The sequence below is a fragment of the Rhincodon typus genome, chromosome 21, assembly GCF_021869965.1.
Source record: "Rhincodon typus isolate 14 chromosome 21, sRhiTyp1.1, whole genome shotgun sequence".
In the NCBI taxonomy this organism is placed as follows: Eukaryota; Metazoa; Chordata; class Chondrichthyes; order Orectolobiformes; family Rhincodontidae; genus Rhincodon; species Rhincodon typus.
In genome coordinates, this window is record NC_063352.1 from 4,188,245 (window position 1) to 4,206,961 (window position 18,717).

The 18,717-nt window shown below is 40.2% G+C and overlaps 1 protein-coding gene across 1 annotated transcript in view; it reads right to left on the reverse strand.

Moving 5' to 3' along the window:
• rsl1d1 (ribosomal L1 domain containing 1) overlaps window positions 1-14,286 on the reverse strand; it is a 23,214-nt gene extending 8,928 nt beyond the window's left edge. The window contains exons 1-7 of the mRNA XM_020521931.2: window positions 14,155-14,286; window positions 9,871-10,010; window positions 7,979-8,117; window positions 7,039-7,187; window positions 4,824-4,925; window positions 2,548-2,641; window positions 103-228 (exon numbers count right to left, since the gene is read on the reverse strand). Coding sequence (XP_020377520.1) covers window positions 103-228; window positions 2,548-2,641; window positions 4,824-4,925; window positions 7,039-7,187; window positions 7,979-8,117; window positions 9,871-10,010; window positions 14,155-14,178 — 774 coding nt within the window. The 5' untranslated portion in view covers window positions 14,179-14,286. The remainder of the gene's footprint in view (window positions 1-102; window positions 229-2,547; window positions 2,642-4,823; window positions 4,926-7,038; window positions 7,188-7,978; window positions 8,118-9,870; window positions 10,011-14,154) is intronic.
• Window positions 14,287-18,717: the final 4,431 nt, after the last annotated feature.

The window sequence follows — 18,717 nt, forward strand, 5'->3', positions numbered from 1 at the left end:
TGAGCTTTAAAAGAACAGTTACTGTTCTTTTAAAGCTCACTTGCAGTGCAGTAAAGACAGCTTTACTGTTCTTTTAAAAAAATATGAACATTGTTTACTTACTTGTTTGTTGACAGCCTTTGGAAGGCTTTCCTGCAGATCCTGAAGGTTCTGCATCCCAGATGCATAAATGGGAAGAGCAACAGAAGCTGGTGTTTTCAAATGAAGAACCTTCACATTTTTCCATTGCTGCCGCCAGAAAAGAAAACATTGTTGGGACAACTTTATGAGAAATTTTACAACATTTTAACAGATCCTACTATTGAGAAGATAGATAAAATCAGTTATTTTCCCTCAACAAACACAGCAAAATGTATTTCCCTTATTTGGTTGGTCAGTTTAGCAAATTCACAAACGCAACAATTTGTAATCACATTTGTGAATGTGTTAAAGAAAAATAATAGGATGGGAAATAATATCAAAAGCTGGAGTACTAATGGTAAATGTGGAGTTCTCGCAAAGCAAATGATACATGGTGAAAACGTGTTTAAAAAATCATGGGACCTGGGTTTGAAATAAAATTCAAAACACTCAAGGATTTGAGTTATCAATATGAAAAAGTTAATCATCCTCAGCTGTTTTCACTACCATCATAACCCCCTTTCTGATGGTAACCCTTAATTTGCCTGAAATCCTTGTCCATTTAACTCTAGTTCTTACTGATAATAAAATTGTTAAAAACTGAAACTTCAATTTAAATAAGTATAAAAAATTCCAAACACCTGGGACCAGATGGGGGAATGAGAAGGTCTGCATTTTGCACATTTGGAATATAACAAATCCGTGACAAATATTAGATCAAGTCCCTGCATCCTTGCTTTTTAAAAATTTCTTCAAGGGGTCTTGGATGTGAAAGTCTCTGGCAATGACTAGTTATACTCAAGATTAACCAAACATTTCTACACATTATTAGGCATAAATATATTAATGTCATATCAGTTCTATTTTTTGTACAACTTTACAATTTTAGTTACCAAAGGGATCGCTAGTGTAGGAAATAACAAATTTCACACTGTTGCAAAACAACTTGACCTACTAAGATAAGACATTAGATTGTTTGGTGCTGTCAAGTAGAAGCATTATTTTACATCTAGCTGTGCTATATCCAAGTGGATTTGCAAAATACAGACACAGTCATTAGCATGGAAAATGAGCACCAGCAGCTTGTGGGAACAAATGTCACCTAACACTAAAATACAAAGTTGCATTTTTAAGAATATTACTGACTTCAGTTTCTCACTTTTCTCCCCTATACACCACACAGTAAATTGAAAAGGAAAACAGCACATCAAACATTGCTGAATTGAAATATTTGCGATTATCTCGGTACTTTGTGCAAGTTTGCATTTGCAAGATATTCCTTAAATCCAAAGTGAAACTAAGATAATTTGGGAAAGAGGGATAATTGGAACTCCCAGCTACAAGATCATTAAACTCACGAGAAATCAGCATGACTTGAGGTCGCTGGAAAGAAAGGGCTCAGATAATAGGAAAAGCCATCAACAGGGATGTGACTTAATATTTAGACAGATGTAAGCTTGCTAACCTGAAAGGACAAAGAACAGATAATGGGGCTACTTAATTACAGCTTGTGATATGGTTTGTTTCTGCAGCAAAGGTAGAATAGAGAAGGTACATTTACATGTGTATGTGTCACACAGTTGAAAAGATTGAAAGCTGAAGATAGGTTTTGAACAAAGATTGTGGTTTAATAATTTTACAGTTGCTTCTCCAGTTTTGCCAGAGCTTTACTGTGTAACAGTCTTGATTAGAGGGGTCGAATAAGAGTGTCTTTGGGGAAATTTCTACGATCAAGTTACAACAGTTCATCAACAGTCTGCTATTTCGGTGTTAGCAATAACTGGGACTTCTGTGAGATAAAGGCAGCTGATGAAAGAACTCAAAAGCCAAATCGATTGAGTGGAAAAAGTGAGAGATTCTACACATTGGTGGCATTGTAAGTGGTGCCACATTCGTATGGGAAGTGATACGTGCTTGTAATTTCCGGCGACTGCTTCTTATATTGATCTTAAGAGAAGTCCATCTTTGTGTGAAGTACCATTTGTCTCTTAATATATGTTTAATTTTATGTTGACTTTGGGTTTGATTGTTACAGTAACAGTTTTAAAAAGTAAAATCCTGTCCCTCAGTTCCTTTACTCTGAGGCATTTTGGGATTCATTTCTTCTCAGCGTTATGGTCACTATGGATCTCATTTATTTTAGCACTTTACAGATTCCACTACTGAATTGGAAACTCTTGTTTAAAATACCAATTTTCTGTCATTTGCAACAACCCACATAGTCTACACTAAAGAGAATAAAACAAAAATTGCTAATTACTGCAAGAGGGGAGAGTTGGGGGAAGGAAAAAGCAAAGAAAAGATGGCAACTGCAGTAATAAGTTAAAATCATCCTAGGTGTGATGTACATACAATTCAAAGGATAGTTACACTCATACACATACGTGATCATCTCTATTCCCAACAAGGCTACAATTTTCTACATACCATGGGCAACTTCTGTGCAATAACATGAACTGCTGCAGTAACATTTTCCACTGCTTCCTGGGACTTCATTCCAGTATGAGCTACACGGGAGGCACTAAGAAAAAACAGAAAATATACCAGGAAATTACCTTTTACACAAAGGATAGCAAACCATGAAATCTCTTAAACTCCATATTCCCTAAAGTTACTTCACAGTGAGCAATTAGTATTTCTGAAATTATCATCTGGTAATTTAATCAACATCCACAATCTGTTTAAATTTCCAGGGCACAGTGTCTGATGTTGACCACAAGTGAAAAAAAATCCAGAAGTTGTCCCAGGATACAGTGAAGTTCAAGGCCATCATGTCCACGTAGAACAGTGAAGCCTTTGGCAAGGCTGCAGAGAAATAGACAGACAGGCGAGAAGCATGGAGTAAGTTATTTAGATAGTCCTGACTGACTGCAAGCACAATACAGCATTTATTTGGCTCCACAGGTAAATTAGATGTTCAGAAACAGATAGGGAGCAGACATGTTTTAAAAACATACAGGTTACTGAAATAGCTGAACCTCATTATGACCCCATTAGTTTGTGCTATTGTAGCCAGCAGCAGCTCACTGAATTTAAAATAATTTCTACCAAGGATCTATCAAACCAATGATCAGACAATCGATTCAGATGAAATAAAAATACAAAACTGGTCCCGATTTTGTCGTGATAACATTAAAACTCTTATCATTCATTGTCATTACTTCTCTGAAACTGAATGCTTAGTCCTGATAGTACCACCAATTTGCACTTACACAGTTCCTTCAATTTGATAAAATATTAAACATTGGAACCTGCACATGCATAGTTGAATATGGAAATCCAAAACTCATTCTTAGAGATTCTATGCTTACTTACTAAATCTCTTGAAGTCCCTCATTCTCCAGACAATTAGAAATCAGGGATATAATGTGAACAAACCTGGTTAAGCTTTTAGTCTAGCTGCAAAAGTTGTCCTTAGTTGAAGGATCAAGGGGGCATAACTTTAAGGAGAAAGGCAGGAGGCTTACAGGGGGTTTCAGGACAAGTCTTTTTCACACAGAGGGTAGTGGAAATCTGGAACGCGCCACTTGGGAGGGTAGTTCCTCATGGAAACCTCATAGCCTTTAAAAAGTAGTTGAATGAGCACTTGAAATGTTATAACATTCAAGGCTATGGGCCAAGTGCTGGAAAGACAGACTAGCGTAGAGTTAATGTTTTGTTCAATGGGCCAAAGGGCCTCTTATGTACTGTATGATTCTAAAGGCTCGTGAAAAAGTTACACCTTGCAGCATGAGGTGTACTAATTTTCAATGGTTGCAGTTAGTTCATGATTAGAGATCAGACTTAAAAATGAATGTTTCACCTAAAAATATCAGTGGAGAAATCATAATTTCTTTCAAAAAAGGTGACATCTCAGCTTCTACCTTAATCCCACATACATGCTTCAATCTTTATTTTATGCTTTGCAGATTGATAAAAACGAATTTCTTTTATCTGCCTAGTTTTCAGTCTATCAGAATGTTTCAACATGACTAGCCACTCATTAACTAACTATACCACTTTTGCGAGAACTAACTGTTCCTGTTCACAAATGTTACTTCAGGCCATTCCATTCCTCCCCTCCCCACCACCCCACTACCCCACTACCCCCCCACCCCCAAGTCCTGCATCTTTTTACCTCTTAACAGTTAATCCTGAAGCTGGTCCTGAAAATGATAAGAATGCTCCTCTGTTCGCTGACATTTCAAATCAAGGGTCTAATTTTAAATTGCTGGCAAGTGGAGGAGACCATGTGTCAACTAAAAGAGCAGCTGATTACTTTGTCCACAAACACATGTAGAATTAAACAAAGCACTGGTATCAAAGCACGGTCGTGATTAAATAAGCTGTGCTGTGCAGTGAGTATGGATACTAGTCAAGTCAGCATGACTACTCAAGATATAAGCAACAATGGAAATACCCAGCACCTTCTGTGCTCAGAAATTTGGAAGAAACTAAGGTCTTCAAATAAAATTAACAAAGGAGAAAAACAAAGTCTTTTTCAAAATTAGCAACACCAGATTTGTCTACAACAAAACCTGGAATGTTGCATATTTGCAAGTCCAAACAATTTAGACTTCTGCAGGGACTTTCATTGTTTTACTTGTCAACTCCATTTGGATATGTTTTGCAAATGAAAAGGAAATGCTTTCCGTAGGCAAAATATAGTTAAATCTTCTCAAAATTGAGGAACACACAATGCAGCGATATGCCTCAATACTCACTAACAGCTGCCTTTCTTGTTCACAAAAAGGGTTGTACCCTGGATTAATTTGTTCAGATCTTTTGCAAGCTTCTTTGAAGTCAGCTTCACTGACTGAGGTGCTCTGAAAACAAAAATCAAAACAAAAAATTGAGCAAACCATACACAAGAAAATGTCAGAAAATTGCATGGCTACACTGCTCACAAAGGCTGTATTAAGAGTTTGAGAGAATTGCCATACATGGCAGCTACAGGTTTTCCAAATGAGCTCATGAAGCCACAATATTCGTGTTTTATATTTATGTAATTTTGTGCATTTTCATACTTGCATATTAACTTCAGAAAGAAACACCTTCTGCAATGAAATCACCAATCACCTTTGCACACTAACTGTATGAATTTAGGCAGGAATTTCACCACACATTTACTTATGTGGCTGCCTACATAATCAAGATGACAACAACTATTATAAACCTGCATCTAAGGAACAGACACATTATTTTATTAGCACTCAATCTTACTTTCAACCTCATGAAAAGTCATTGATTAAATGGCTGAAGATGTTTGCGCCTAGGACATTACCCTGAGACAGTCCTGGAGCGATGTGTTGCGAATATGATGACTCACCTCCAACCATCACAACCATCTTCCTTTTTTTTAACCAGAATTATATCTTATGTTTTGAGATATATGAAAATCTAATGAACACCACTTTTGGTCTAATTTGTTGAATTTACTTTAGCAAGTTGAGAGGAAATTATTGCGGTCCTGACACAAATTTTTAAATTGTCTCTGCCCGCAGGGGAAGTTCCAGAGGGCAGGTAATGTAATTCGACTTTACAAGAAGGGTTGTAGAGATAGGCCAGTGAATCTAAAACAGTGGGTACGGAAACTACTGGAGAAAATAGTAAAAGGAAATAATTTTTATCCTTCAAAGAGGCAATGTTTGAACAGGGATAGTTGGCATGGCTTTGTCAGGTGTATGTCATGCCTAACAAATTCTATGTAATTTTTCAAGGACGTGCCCAAGTGCGTGAATGAGGGTAGAGTGTTTGATGAAGTTTATATGAATTTCAGCAAGGCCTTTGGCAATGTACCACATGGGAGACTGATAAAGAAGGTAAAAGGTCATGGAACTTACATCCAAAATTGTCTTGGTGACCGGAGACAGAGGATGATGCCAGAAGGCTGTTTGTGTGACCTGAGCCTGGTGTGCGTTGGCATACAACAGAAATAAGTGCTGGGTTCCTTACTGTTTGCGATTTTCATAAATGGCGTAGATGAGTATGATAAATAAGTTTGCAGACGACACAAATATTGGCTGGGTGGTTGACAGTGAGGAGGAAGGTGTTAGGTTACAGGACAATATAAAGAGATTGGTCAGACGGACAGATCAGTGGCAAATGGAATTTAACTCTGATAAATGAGCTGATGGAAGAAGGAACAAGACAAGGGAGTATTCAATGACTGACAAGACACTAAGAAGCTAAGCAGGACAGGGTATATAAGGTAGGGTATAAGGCGACATGCAGGACACTGCCTTTACCGGTTGTGCCATAGATTATAATAGCAAGGAGATCATCTTGGAGTTGTACAGAACTTTGGTTAGGCCACAACTGGAGTACTGAGTGCAGTTCTGGTCACGCTACAGGAAGGTTGTGACTGCACTGGAGTGGATGCAGAGAAGGTTCACCAGGATGTTGCCTGGGATGGAACAGTTTAGCAACGAAGGGAGGCTGGATAAGCTCAGGTTGTTTACTTTGGAGCAGAGAAGGTTGAGGTGGAGCTGGTAGAGGTCTGTAAGATTTTGAAGGCCAAGAACAGGTTGGATAGAAAGCAGCTGTTCGCCTTAGTCGAAGAGTTAATAACAAAGAGGCATAATTTTAAAGTGAAAGGCAGGAGGTTTAGAGGGTATTTGAGAAAAAGCTTTTTTGTTCAGAGGGTGATGGTAGTCTGGAATGTATTACTGGAGGGTAGTTGGGGCAGGAAACCTCAACTTTTGCAAAGTACTTGGATGAGCACTTGAAATATCATAACATTCAAGGCTATGGGCCTAGTGTGGGAAAGTGGTATATTTTGGGTTGAAGGATCTCTTCTGCACTCTAAGATTCTATGATAAATTAATTTTGCAATTAAATAGTTGTTTGTTAGTACAGAACATCAGTCCTGCTGAAGGAAAAGGCATTTTAAGAAATACCAAAGTAAGGAAAAAAAACCAATATAGTTATATGACTTACTTTTTAGAGCTGTAAAAATGTTTGCCCAAATGGGAAGGTAAAAGTCGTCTTATTCGGTCATCAGCCAAGAACAGATCGAAACTGCTCAACAAACGACGTTTTGCTTCATATGGTTTGTATTCAGTCTTCAGTGTCTTATAGGGAATGACCTAACAAAGGAAATAAAACCATTGTATTTTGTACTATTGTACTATTCTACCAATGGGAGGTGTGACTTTAGTAATGTACAAATTCATCAACTCCTTAGTAAGTGAGCTTCGTTGGTGGAATGCCTTTTATTTCACCCTATTTCTTCGACAACATGTGCCGTTGTATTTGAACAAATCAACTTCAAGAACCATTACTGTGAAAGATTGAAATAGAAGCACATCACTTAGAAATTGAAATTTTGAATGGGTTTTAAAATTACACACAGGTCGAAAGTCAAATAAAAAAGAACTGATCAAATTCAAAATCATTTTGAAATTACAGTGAAAGTGAAGAGATAGTCAGTGTGGATTCAAAAAACAACTTGCAGGTCTATTGAGTGAGAAAGAGAGCGCAAGAGAGGGAGAGAATGTGTGGGTGAGTGGGGGGACCCGTATTTACCATCTTAAGTTAAAAACCATACTAAAATGGGGATCAAAATGCTTCTCAGCTTATCGGTTGCGAAGCATAGTCAGAATTGGAATCTTTCCCATTTTCGGACAAGGAGCTCAGTAATCTCAGTAATACGCACAAAGGGCAATTAAGTAGACAATTGTTTAGATCTTCCCTGTCCATGCTCTGGTAATCACAAAGCTAATGAAGAACGCAGCTAATGCTCTGCCACAAATTCCGATCAGCTATTACTACTACACAGAATTGGGTTACAAAATATCAACAATGGACAACGTAAAGATAAAATGCACAGGTACAGTTTTAAAAGTAAGTTTATAACTTGCCTGAACTAGAAGCCTACCTGTGTTATATTCTTAATGCCATGCTTGCTGAGAAGCTTTTTATAGAATCTCTCTGTTTGATCTGCAGTCATATTTGGTTCATCTTTGGTGAAGAGACAAACTTCCATCGACTCTGATCGAATTCCATGAGGCAGATTTCTGCAAAAATAAAATCTTTTCGCCATCAGAGTTCAAAATTAGCTACATTAACCAACATAGATTTCCTGTTATTATTATTATTAAAATTCCAAATAATGCAGTGTAGAGTGGCATGACAGTATACTTATCAAAATGTAAATGAATTGCTGGCACCTGCTGGTCAAACAATTCTCCATCCATGCTTCAGAGATAGTAGGAACTGCAGATGCTGGAGAATCTGAGATAACAAGGTGTAGAGCTGGATGAACACAGCAGGCCAAGCAGCATCAGAGGAGCAGGAAAGCTGACGTTTCGGGCCTAGACCCTTCTTCAGAAATTTTCTGAAGAAGGGTCTAGGCCCGAATTTTCTGAAGAAGGGTCTAGGCCCGAAACGTCAGCTTTCCTGCTCCTCTGATGCTGCTTGGCCTGCTGTGTTCATCCAGCTCTACACCTTGTTATCTCCATCCATGCTGCTACATTTCCTCTTGTACAATATGCCTGAAATGTGGCAAAATGCTTCCTGAGGCATTACTAAAAATCTGTATACAGCATATTTTCTTGCTTTACTTACATTTATTAAATTTGTCAAACACAATTTAGTTTAGAAAGTCTGTTCTGGATGTTCCTGATGAACGTAAGCATTTCTCAATGCTCAATTCTATCTCAAATTATGGACATTGAAGAGCAGAAAAAAGTAATTTATCTCGAGACCCCCGAACACATTCCCAACAAGTGCAATTTGTGATCAGAGGTTTTAAGTAGGTTCCCATTCATGAGATAGCTTGCATGTCTCAAGTTGATTGAAAAAATTGTGACTAGAGGCTCTAGTATCTCCTCTTTACCTTTCTTTAACAGGGTGAAATCCAGCATGTCTTAGTAACTGACCTACTGCAAATTTTACTAAATTGTAATTTCAGACTTCCCATGCAGCTTTCCTCCTCTCCAGATGAATAAAACCGAGATCATTTGGACCACCCCAATCACTGCACACTCAAACAGTTCTTAGTTCAATCAAAGAATCAGAACTATTACCAATTTAGAGCAGAGAGTGGGAATACAAGAATCACTTAAGATGGAGTAAAAGCAAATAAAATGTCCATCCAGATAGCCTAAATCAAACCAACTTCAGATTTTGTCATCATGCATGAGACCTCAAATTTAAAATGTAAACAAATTCTTTGCTAGGTTAATAAAAGAATTGCAGGTGCTGGAAATCTGAAACAAAAACAGAAACTGCTGAAGAAACTCAACAGTTCTGGTGGCGTTTGTGGAGAGAGTGAGCTTTCTGAAGGCTCTGAAGAAGGATCACTGGACTTGAAACATTAACTCTGATTTCTCTCCACAGACGCTGCCTGACCTGCTCACTTTGTCCAGCAACTTGTTTGTGCTACATTTCCTCCCCCATCCACCCCAAGGGCTCTTCATACATATTATTTGTTCTTCAAGGTGAAGACGACAATCTTCATCATCTGCAGTGTGTGGTAGGGTTCCAGTGATGGCTAAGGCCAATTGGCCACTGCAAGGTTCTGCTTCAAGTAGTAATATAATACTACAAGCAACCAAGTTTTGGATGAGCTGTTACTTTGGGATTTCCTCCGCTCGTATATACTGTTCATTAAGGTTACAGGAGGAAAGGGGTAAAAGAGCAAAATTTCACCAGTTTGAAATAAAGCATCAACTGTTCCAACATTATTACAAAAGCTTGCACTAGGTCATGGAAACAACAAGTAATTTGGTGCATCTTTTATGTTCTGTTTTATTTCTATTGGCTTACATTTTGATTGTTTGCTCCTGATTTGGAATCTTCCATACTGTAACATTCAGCATTATGTTCTCATTTTCATTCAGGAATAGCTCTGCATCTTTCCTGCTTTTCTTCACGTATGCCTGCAGGGCCTTCACAGCCTTAGCCACCTGATGAAGCAAGGCAGGAGGGAACATCAACACAAACATAGGTAACGTTTTGAGATAAATACACCAGTAAATTTTCCATTAAAGGAACATTCTAGAACTGCTGATTTTAATGCAGTTTGCTCCAGCTGTCTGAAAACTGCAAATTTGCTCTTTGGCATTGCAAATTCAAAAGACAGATAAACAAAAGCTGGAGCATTTACTTTCTAATAATGCATTGTGATCACTTCCATTCTTAGCAAAATTACTTCATTGTATTATTCTTAGAATTTTCTTTCATCTGCTCCTGAGGATCCTAATGTTTCCCAGATACAAATAGGTCATTAGTTGAGGTTTCATGTGATTACAGACAGCATTATAAGTGATTCACATTCTGCCCTCAACTGAGATGCATTATGTTTAATTTTATAATAAGTGTAATATTTCTGGCGCACAGCTTTCATTGATTCCTTTATGGAGGCTACACATTTGAAGCATTAGCTTGCCATCTCTCTTTACAGGTGTTGACTGATCTGTGCATTTCCTTTTATTTTAGATTTTCACTGTGTACCACTTTTATTCTAAAAGGAATTCAGGAGGCAGTGTTGACGGCCTAGTAATCTGAACCCAGGTGATTGCACTGGGGACATCAGTTCAACTCCCACCAATTAATAAAAGTGAAATTAAAAGCTAGTTTAATGTTGACTGTAGAATCATTACTGTTGTAAAAATCCATTTGGTTCACTAACGCCGTTCAGAGAAGGAAATCTGCAGTCAATATCCCCATGGTACTCTCAGGTCACGCATGTCATTTGGCGTGTTCACGTAGTGATATCCTGTTCTGAAAGCTGCTGCAGTGCACAGACCTCATAGGTCTGCACAGCGAAACTTTTTTTTAAAACCAGGGAACAGTGTTGTATAAGCACAGATACCAAAAGCTTCTATAAGTATATGAACAAGGAAGAGAATAGTGAAAGTAAATGTTGGTTTTTTTAGAGGATGAATAAAGCGAGGTAATTATGGGAAACTCAGAAACAGCACTAAACCAATACGTTGTCTTTGTTTTCACAGTGGAAGATAATAACTTCTTCCCAAAAACAGCCTCAATTGAATCACTCACCACCAAACCCTCAGGCAGCACATTCCAAATCCAGGTCCTAACCGCTTGCTGCACAAGTTTTCTCCCTTCTGTGTCACCATTGCTTCTTTTGCCAATCACTTTAACTTGATGTTCTCAAGTTCTCAGCCTTCAGCTGTTCCTTGATGTCATGTGGAGTGAACTGAATTAGCTGAAGACTGGCATCTGTGATGCTGGGGACATCTTGCTGAGGCAAAGACAGGTCAACCACTCAACACTTCTGGCTGAACATTGTTCTAGCTGCCCTAGCCTTTTGCACTGATGTGTTGGGCTCCTCAATTATTGAAGATGGGAGATATTTGTGGAGTTGCCTCCTCCAGCAAGTTGTTTCACTGTCGCGGCACCATTTATGACTAAACAAAGCAGGAGCCCTTGCTAACTTTTAACTCATTTTTATTCTTTTATCAGTTTTTCTTTGGAGCATGAACTGGGAACTGTGAGCTGAAGATGACTTTTAGACTGTGGGTAACAGCTCATGTTAAAAGCAAAACAGATCAAACAAGCTTATGCTTATTCATGAGGCCAGGTCTGAAAGTTAAATGCAGGTTGGTTCCTGACCAAAAAGTCCTGCAGATGCATCATTACAAGGGAAAAGCTTTAGGTGTAAACTGATAGCAGAACTGACTATAAAGAGGTTCCAGCAAATCTGACCTTATGCTCAAGGAGATGTCAGATGTTGAATGGTAACTGGGATCTTGTGGAGGAGATGGTCAGTCTGTCAGGGAATGGTCAGAGTTTGAATTGGTACGGTGTTTTCTGTGAGAAGGAATCTGGTTGTTAATGCTACAGCATGATGAAAATTTGAAAGCTCCCATCTAACCTTCCATGAGCAGCTCTTGGAAGCTCAGAGAATAGAAAACATAAGTTTAAGCATCACTGCCTTTATCTGAGTGAACTGTAAAGGTGACCCTGATCGACATCTTCAGAAAATCAACCTAGAAACCATCAGCTATGCCTGTGGGACAACACATTGTGAAAAGCACTTAAGCAGTCTGGCCAGTCTGTTATTTTCTTTTATTTATCTGTCCATATTTTGTACGAATGAGGCTAAAAGCAAATATTTTTGTGTTTGTAGCATAGACCAATTAGATTACTCTGTTGTCTAATTCAGACAGTACCTTACTTTTTGGTGCTGCTCCTGGCATGCCCTCCTGCACTCTTTATTGACCAAGTTTGATCCTTGGCTTCATGGTAATAGTACGTAGATGTATATGTCAGGCCATAAGTCTATACATTGTGTTAAAATACAATTTTGCTGTTGTTGGTGGTCCACAGGACCTCATGACCGCCAAGCCTCAAGTTCCTAGACCTGTTTGATGTCTCTCCCATTTAACATTATGATAGTGCCACACAACATGACGAAAAGCTTCAACTGGAAGATGGGGCTTCATCTCCACAAGGTCTGAGTGCTGTTCACCCTTACTGATACTTTGAACATAGATGCATCTGCAGCAGGCACGTGATTGAGGATGAGGTCAAGTACATTTTCCCCCTCAAAACAAAAGCAGAATGTGCTGGAGAAACTCAGAAGGTCTGGCAGCACCAATGGGAAGAAAACAGAGTTAACATTTTGACTCCAATGACTCTTTATTAGTTCTTCAGAACTGTTCTGGAAAAGGGGTATTGGACTCAAAGTTGACTCTGCTTTCTCTCCACAGATGCTGTCAGACTGCTGAGTTTTTCCAGCAATTTCTGTTTTTGTTTCACATTTCCAGAATCCACAGTTCTTGGTTTTATTTTCCTTGTTGTTTGTTCTGTCACTCTCTGCCATCACCCAGGGTTTGTGTGCATCCTGGTCACTGTCAGTGCTTCCTCCCTGGGGTGTTCAATGTGAGGGTTGAAGGGGGGAAAAAAAGGGTATTGCTTGGCCACTTCAGACAGCAGTTAAGAAGAACCACATTGCTGTAGGTTTGGAATCAAATGTAGGATAGGATGGCAGATTTCCTTCCTAAGGGACATTAGCAAACAAAATATGTTTTTATGATAATCATTAGACTTTAAATTCCAGATTATTTTCCCAAATTTAAATTCCATAATTTGCTGTATTGTGATTCAGACCCAGGCTCCCAGCCTCGGTCTCTGGAATAACAGTCCAGCAAGAATAAATGGAGTATTCCTGGATCATTGAAGGCTGAGGGGTGACCTTATAGAGGTTTATAAAGTCATGAGGGACATAGATAGGGTAAATAGCCAAGGTCTTTTCCCTGGGGTGGAGGGGTCAAAAAACTAGAGGACATAGACTTAAGGTGAGAGAGGAAAGATTAAAAGGGACATAACAGACAACTTTTTTAGAGGATGGTGCACGTACAGAATGTGTTGCCAGAGGAAGTGGTGGAGGCTGGTACAATTGCAACATTTAAAAGGCATCTGGATGGATACATGAATAGAAGGGTTTAGAGGGATATGGGCCAAATAGGACTAGATTAAATTTAGGATACCTGCTCGGCACGGACGAGTTGGGCCGAAGGGTCTGTTTCCGCGCTGTACATCTCTCTGACTCTAACTCTCCGCCATCGACAAACCCTTTTGTGATGTTTTCCCACAGAATGACAGCGGTGTGACGGGGGAGGCCATTCAGTCCATCGGGTCTGTACTATCCATCCCGCTTGCCTCTCTTCCCGGACCCCTGCACTCTCTCCCTTAAGCGCGGTGCCCCCCAGAGCAGGACACACACAGTAGTTGAGGCAGAACCGGCATTTTGTAAAGTTTCATCCCGGTATTCTGCCTCTCAGGTTTTCTCAAGCTGCCCTACCACCACCTCATGACCCGTTGCCGTGGCCGTCTCCAATGCGGTGATTACGGAGATCTCTCGGAAGGTTGGCCCGCCAAGGGCTGACGGACCACGCGTGTCCCCTGCGCCCACACAGCATAGGCCCCGAGCCCGCGGCTAAGTACCCATTCCCCCACCCTCGGGCCCAGGCTGACGGCTCACTAGCTCCCGGGACACTCCAGCTCTCACAGCGAGAGTGTTGAGGGAGGATCCGACGGCTCCCACTCCCCTGCCTCCCGGATCCAAACCCCGGTCTTTACCTGCTCGCTGTCCAGCGCCGCCATCTTCCCCACGCTCGGAGAGCCGCTCCCGGCTGCGCAGCCGCACAAACTTCAACAACAAAACTTTATCAACAGCCACCGTGAGGGACAGCGTGAGCTCGCGGGCGGCACCAGCTGGGCACAGGCCGCTCTGCAGCTGGAGGGAGACTTCACAGCTGGGTAGAGATCCCCACTGCTGGAGAGAGACTCACATCTGCAGTCCATCACAGCTAGAGAGAGACTTTCACAACTGGAGACTCTCACAGCTGTAGAGACCCTCAGTTGCAAAGACAGAGACTCTCACAACTGAATAGAGACCTCCCAAAGCTGGAGAGAGACTCACAGCTGGAGACAGGTAGCTTTGCAGCTGGAGAGGGAGACCCTCACAGCTGGTGACTGACCCTTACAGCTGGAGAGAAAACCTCTACAGCGGTAGACAGAGTACTGCAGCTGGAGATCCCCACAGTGGAGACAGACCCACACTGCTGTGGAGAATCTCACAACTGGACTTAGACCATCACAGCTGTGAGAGTCCCTCCAATGCTGGAGACCTTCACAGCTGGAGGGGGAGACCCCAAAGCTGTAGAGAGAGCCTCATAGCTGTAGACAGACCTTCACAGCTTGGGACAGACCCTCACAGTTGGAGAGAGAGCCTCACGGTTAGACAGACCTTCACAGCAAGAGCAAGATCACCGCAGCTGGAGAGAATCTCCACAGCTATGATTTGATTTGATTTATTTAGTGTTGTATGGTGTCACCATTCTCCGGCGCCATCTTAAAACACAGAAAAATAAACAAAAACCTATCATTCTAAGGCAGAAAAATAAGGGGAAAAAAAGGAAGTTCAACTTTGCATTCCCTCTTGCTAAGTATTCAGCCAAGAGCTTAGAGTGGCCAGCCACAAGTCCCCTTGCCGCACCTCCACCAGAACAACAGTCATCACTCTCTCGCATCATCATGCCTCCACTGATGCTGCCACCATTATGAGTCTGCACTAGTCCTCGCCTATGCAGCCACGGCTGATTTGACTGGATCCCGCACCAGCAAACTCAACTCTACCGCTGTGAGTGAGTGCTGGAGAAACTCAGCAACATTTGTATAGAGAGAAACAGAGTTGATGTTGAGTATAACATGACTCTTCTTTGCAACATCCTCTTTTATTTTGCTTTTATTTCACCAGTATGGTTACCAGGATGAGGAACTTTAGCAGCATCGACAAATTGAAGGAAGTGGGAATATAAACAGATACTCAGCAGGCCTTGCAGCGTCGATGGACTGAGAAACAAAGTCAATGCTTCAATCCCATATAACATTGTTACTAAGCGGGGGAGGCAAGTAAAGCGATGGGTCCTATTCTGCAGAAGCAGCTGGAGAGGAGCAAGGGATCAAATGTAAAAGGTGGCAGAAAAGCAAAAAGCAAAGCGAGTGCAAATGGTCGTAGAGAAGATTATAGAGGAATGGTAGGTGTTAAAAGCTGAAAGTAGCTCAGCTCCAACATAGCAAACTGATGGAAAAAAAACACTGGGAGGATGGAATGAGGACAGAGTTCATGTTCTGAATTTGTCGAGCTCAGTGCTGCCTGAAGGCAGCAATATGGCCAATTGGAAAATGCCATTCCTCCAGCTTGCATTGGGTTTTTCTGGGGCACTGCAGTAGGCCTGGGACAGAAATCCTATTTCAGATCTTCAGTATCAGCATTACTGAAATACAAACAAAGTACTGTTGAAACTCAACAGGTCCTGAAGCATCTTTAGTTCTGCAGAAATGACATATTGGACTCAAATCATAGTATCTGTTTCTCCCTCCACAGATGCCACACAAGGCAAAAAGCTTTCACATGATTATTGCTCAAACAAGAGACAGGACTTGTATAATCATAGCAAGTCTGGGGAAATAAAATCAACCAGTGTTGAACATGTCGGTATTCTGTCAAGTTATGCCTTCATATAGTGTTAATGGGGGTAGTCCTTACAGATAAGCACACATTCAGCAGTTGGGAGAGATGGAGAGGTGGAGAGGTATTGCTGGAGTGATGAGCATCAGAAATGACACCAATCCATCAAATCAACTCCACAAGATGTACCTGGCTCTAGATATTTATTGTGTGCATTAATGCACTTAAAAATGGCACCCAACATAAGTGAATGTCAGCTATAGATACCATTTTGGAGCTGTAAGGGCACTTTATGTTCAAATGTTTGTAACATCAGTGCGTTTAAATTGTGATGATACTATGGCTTTCAGAGATGTATTTCGTCTAGGTTTTTTGAAGAGAGGTTTTGAGCGAAAGGTGTTGAGCCGTCTCCTCCAAGTCAATAAAGTAAACAGCTTGTGAGGCCTTGGGTTTTATTTTATAAAATTCAAACAATAGAAGCAGCTTGAATGGGTGGAGTCAGGCTTCCACAGAACCAAGGTTTTAGTTTGGTTTTCAACAGTTGTTGGGGATTTGGAAGTTGACTGTGGAAGGTGTTACATCTCTCTGTTACAGCTAGAAGTTTGGGTTCCCTTTCTGCTGCCAGAATCACACGTGAGACAATTGTTTTACTGACTTTGCCTTTGCCAAGTGTGCATTTATGGGATGTTACAACATTGGAACAGTTGCTGTTTAGTAATTAAATAATCTATTATTCTATTAAGTTTTCCAATAAAGTTGTACCAATTCTTCTTTCTTTTGTTTGTATTTTAACTGGAGGCGAGAATAAATTGTGTTTTGCTCAAAGCCAAGTAGTGTGATCAATTAAATGACACCTGGGACACAGACCTTACACTTGCCTCTAAAGAACATAAAAGTTAGAGTCTAGGCTATTTCCTTGATATAATTGAGTGGGGTTTAGTCTTGTCCATAATGAAATATACGTTCCATATTCTGCATGGACAACCCATGTTCCCTTTGCATGGTTTTACACAATAAAACTGCTGGGCCTTGCTAAGGTTTGCCCTGAAAGCTTCTATGAATTTCTATATCTGACAACTAACAGCATAACTCTGTGCATCATAACTCACTGGAGGAAGAATGTGTTCTGCAGAATACAAAATACATCAGATGACTCAAAGCCAAGCTGCTGAGCCATCTACATAGATCCAATTAGTTTATAAAAATAAAAAAAACAAAAATAGAATTCTCTCCCTAAAGCACTGTGGGTTTACTGATACCACATGGGCTATATGGTTTCAAGAAAGTGGCTCAACAGCATCTGAAAGGGTAATTAATGATGGACAATAAATATTGGCCTAGACAGTGATTCTCACATTCTGTAAACAAGTAAAGCATGTTTAGGAGTAATGGGGGTGATTAGGTACCAGAAAAAAGTGCATTGATTCAGGGACATAGCTGAGGTATTAAGTACTTTGCATTAGTCTTTACTAAAGGAGATGTTACCCATGTCATGATGAAAAAAAATTGCAGTTCAGAATTTTGAAGTATTTAAAATTGATTAAGAAGTATTGGATAGGTTGCAGGTACATAAAATTGATAAAGCATCAGGATAACCCTGTGCTTCAAGTGAGACTTCCTCTAGGCACATCTCATCCGGTGCACCCACTCAAATATATCAAGAAAATAGCCTAGACTCTAACTTCTTTGCTATTTCGAGGCAAGTGTAAAGTGCTGTGTTCCAGAGGTCATTTAATTGATCACACCACTTGGCTTTGAGCAAAACGCAATTTATTCTTACCTCCAGTTAAAATACAAACAAAAGAAAGAAGATTTGGTACAACTTTAACTCTATTGGAAAGCTTAATAGAATAAGAGATTATTTAATTACTAAACAGCAACTGTTCCAATATTGTAACATCCCATGCACCAGGTGAGATGTACCTGGAGGAAGTGAGAGTGGAGATTGGAGGGGCACAATTTTATTAATTTTTCTTAGATCCATGGTTGCTGCCAGAGAATGGCTAATTGCAAATGTGACATCCTCAACAAAAAAAGGGTGTAAAGGTGAGCCCAGTAGCTACATACCAGTCAGTTTAATCTCAATAGTGAGGAAGTTTTAGAAACATAAGAACATAAGAAATAGAAGCAGGAGTAGACCATCAAGCCTGATCCGCCATTCAATAAGACCATGGCTGATCTTAAAGAAACAAAATTCAGGACAAAATAATAGTGATGTGGGCAAATGCAGGTGAATGAAGGAAAGCCATTAACAAGAATTAAGTTTTTAAAAGGGAAAATCATGTTCAAAAAACCTCAACATTTTCTTTGATGAAGTAAAAGAGCAAAGTTAGACCTCATTAAATAAATGTACAGTAGTAACATGGATGTGAAATTGGTTAAAGACAGGAAAGCGAGATCAATGAAAGATTGTTTTTTTTTCTGGACTGGTAGAAGGTTTATAATGGAGTTCCCCAGGGATTGGTGTCAGTACCCCTGCGTTTCCTCTTACATACATGTGCAGGGATCAACTTCAAAATATGAGGATGGCACAAAACTTAGAAGTGTGGTGAGCCATGAGGAGAAAGGTATAGAATTTCCAACGGACAGAGACAGGTTGGTAGAATGAGTGGACAAGTGGCAGATGAAAATTAATGCACAAAAGTATGAAGAGATCCATCTTGGTGGGA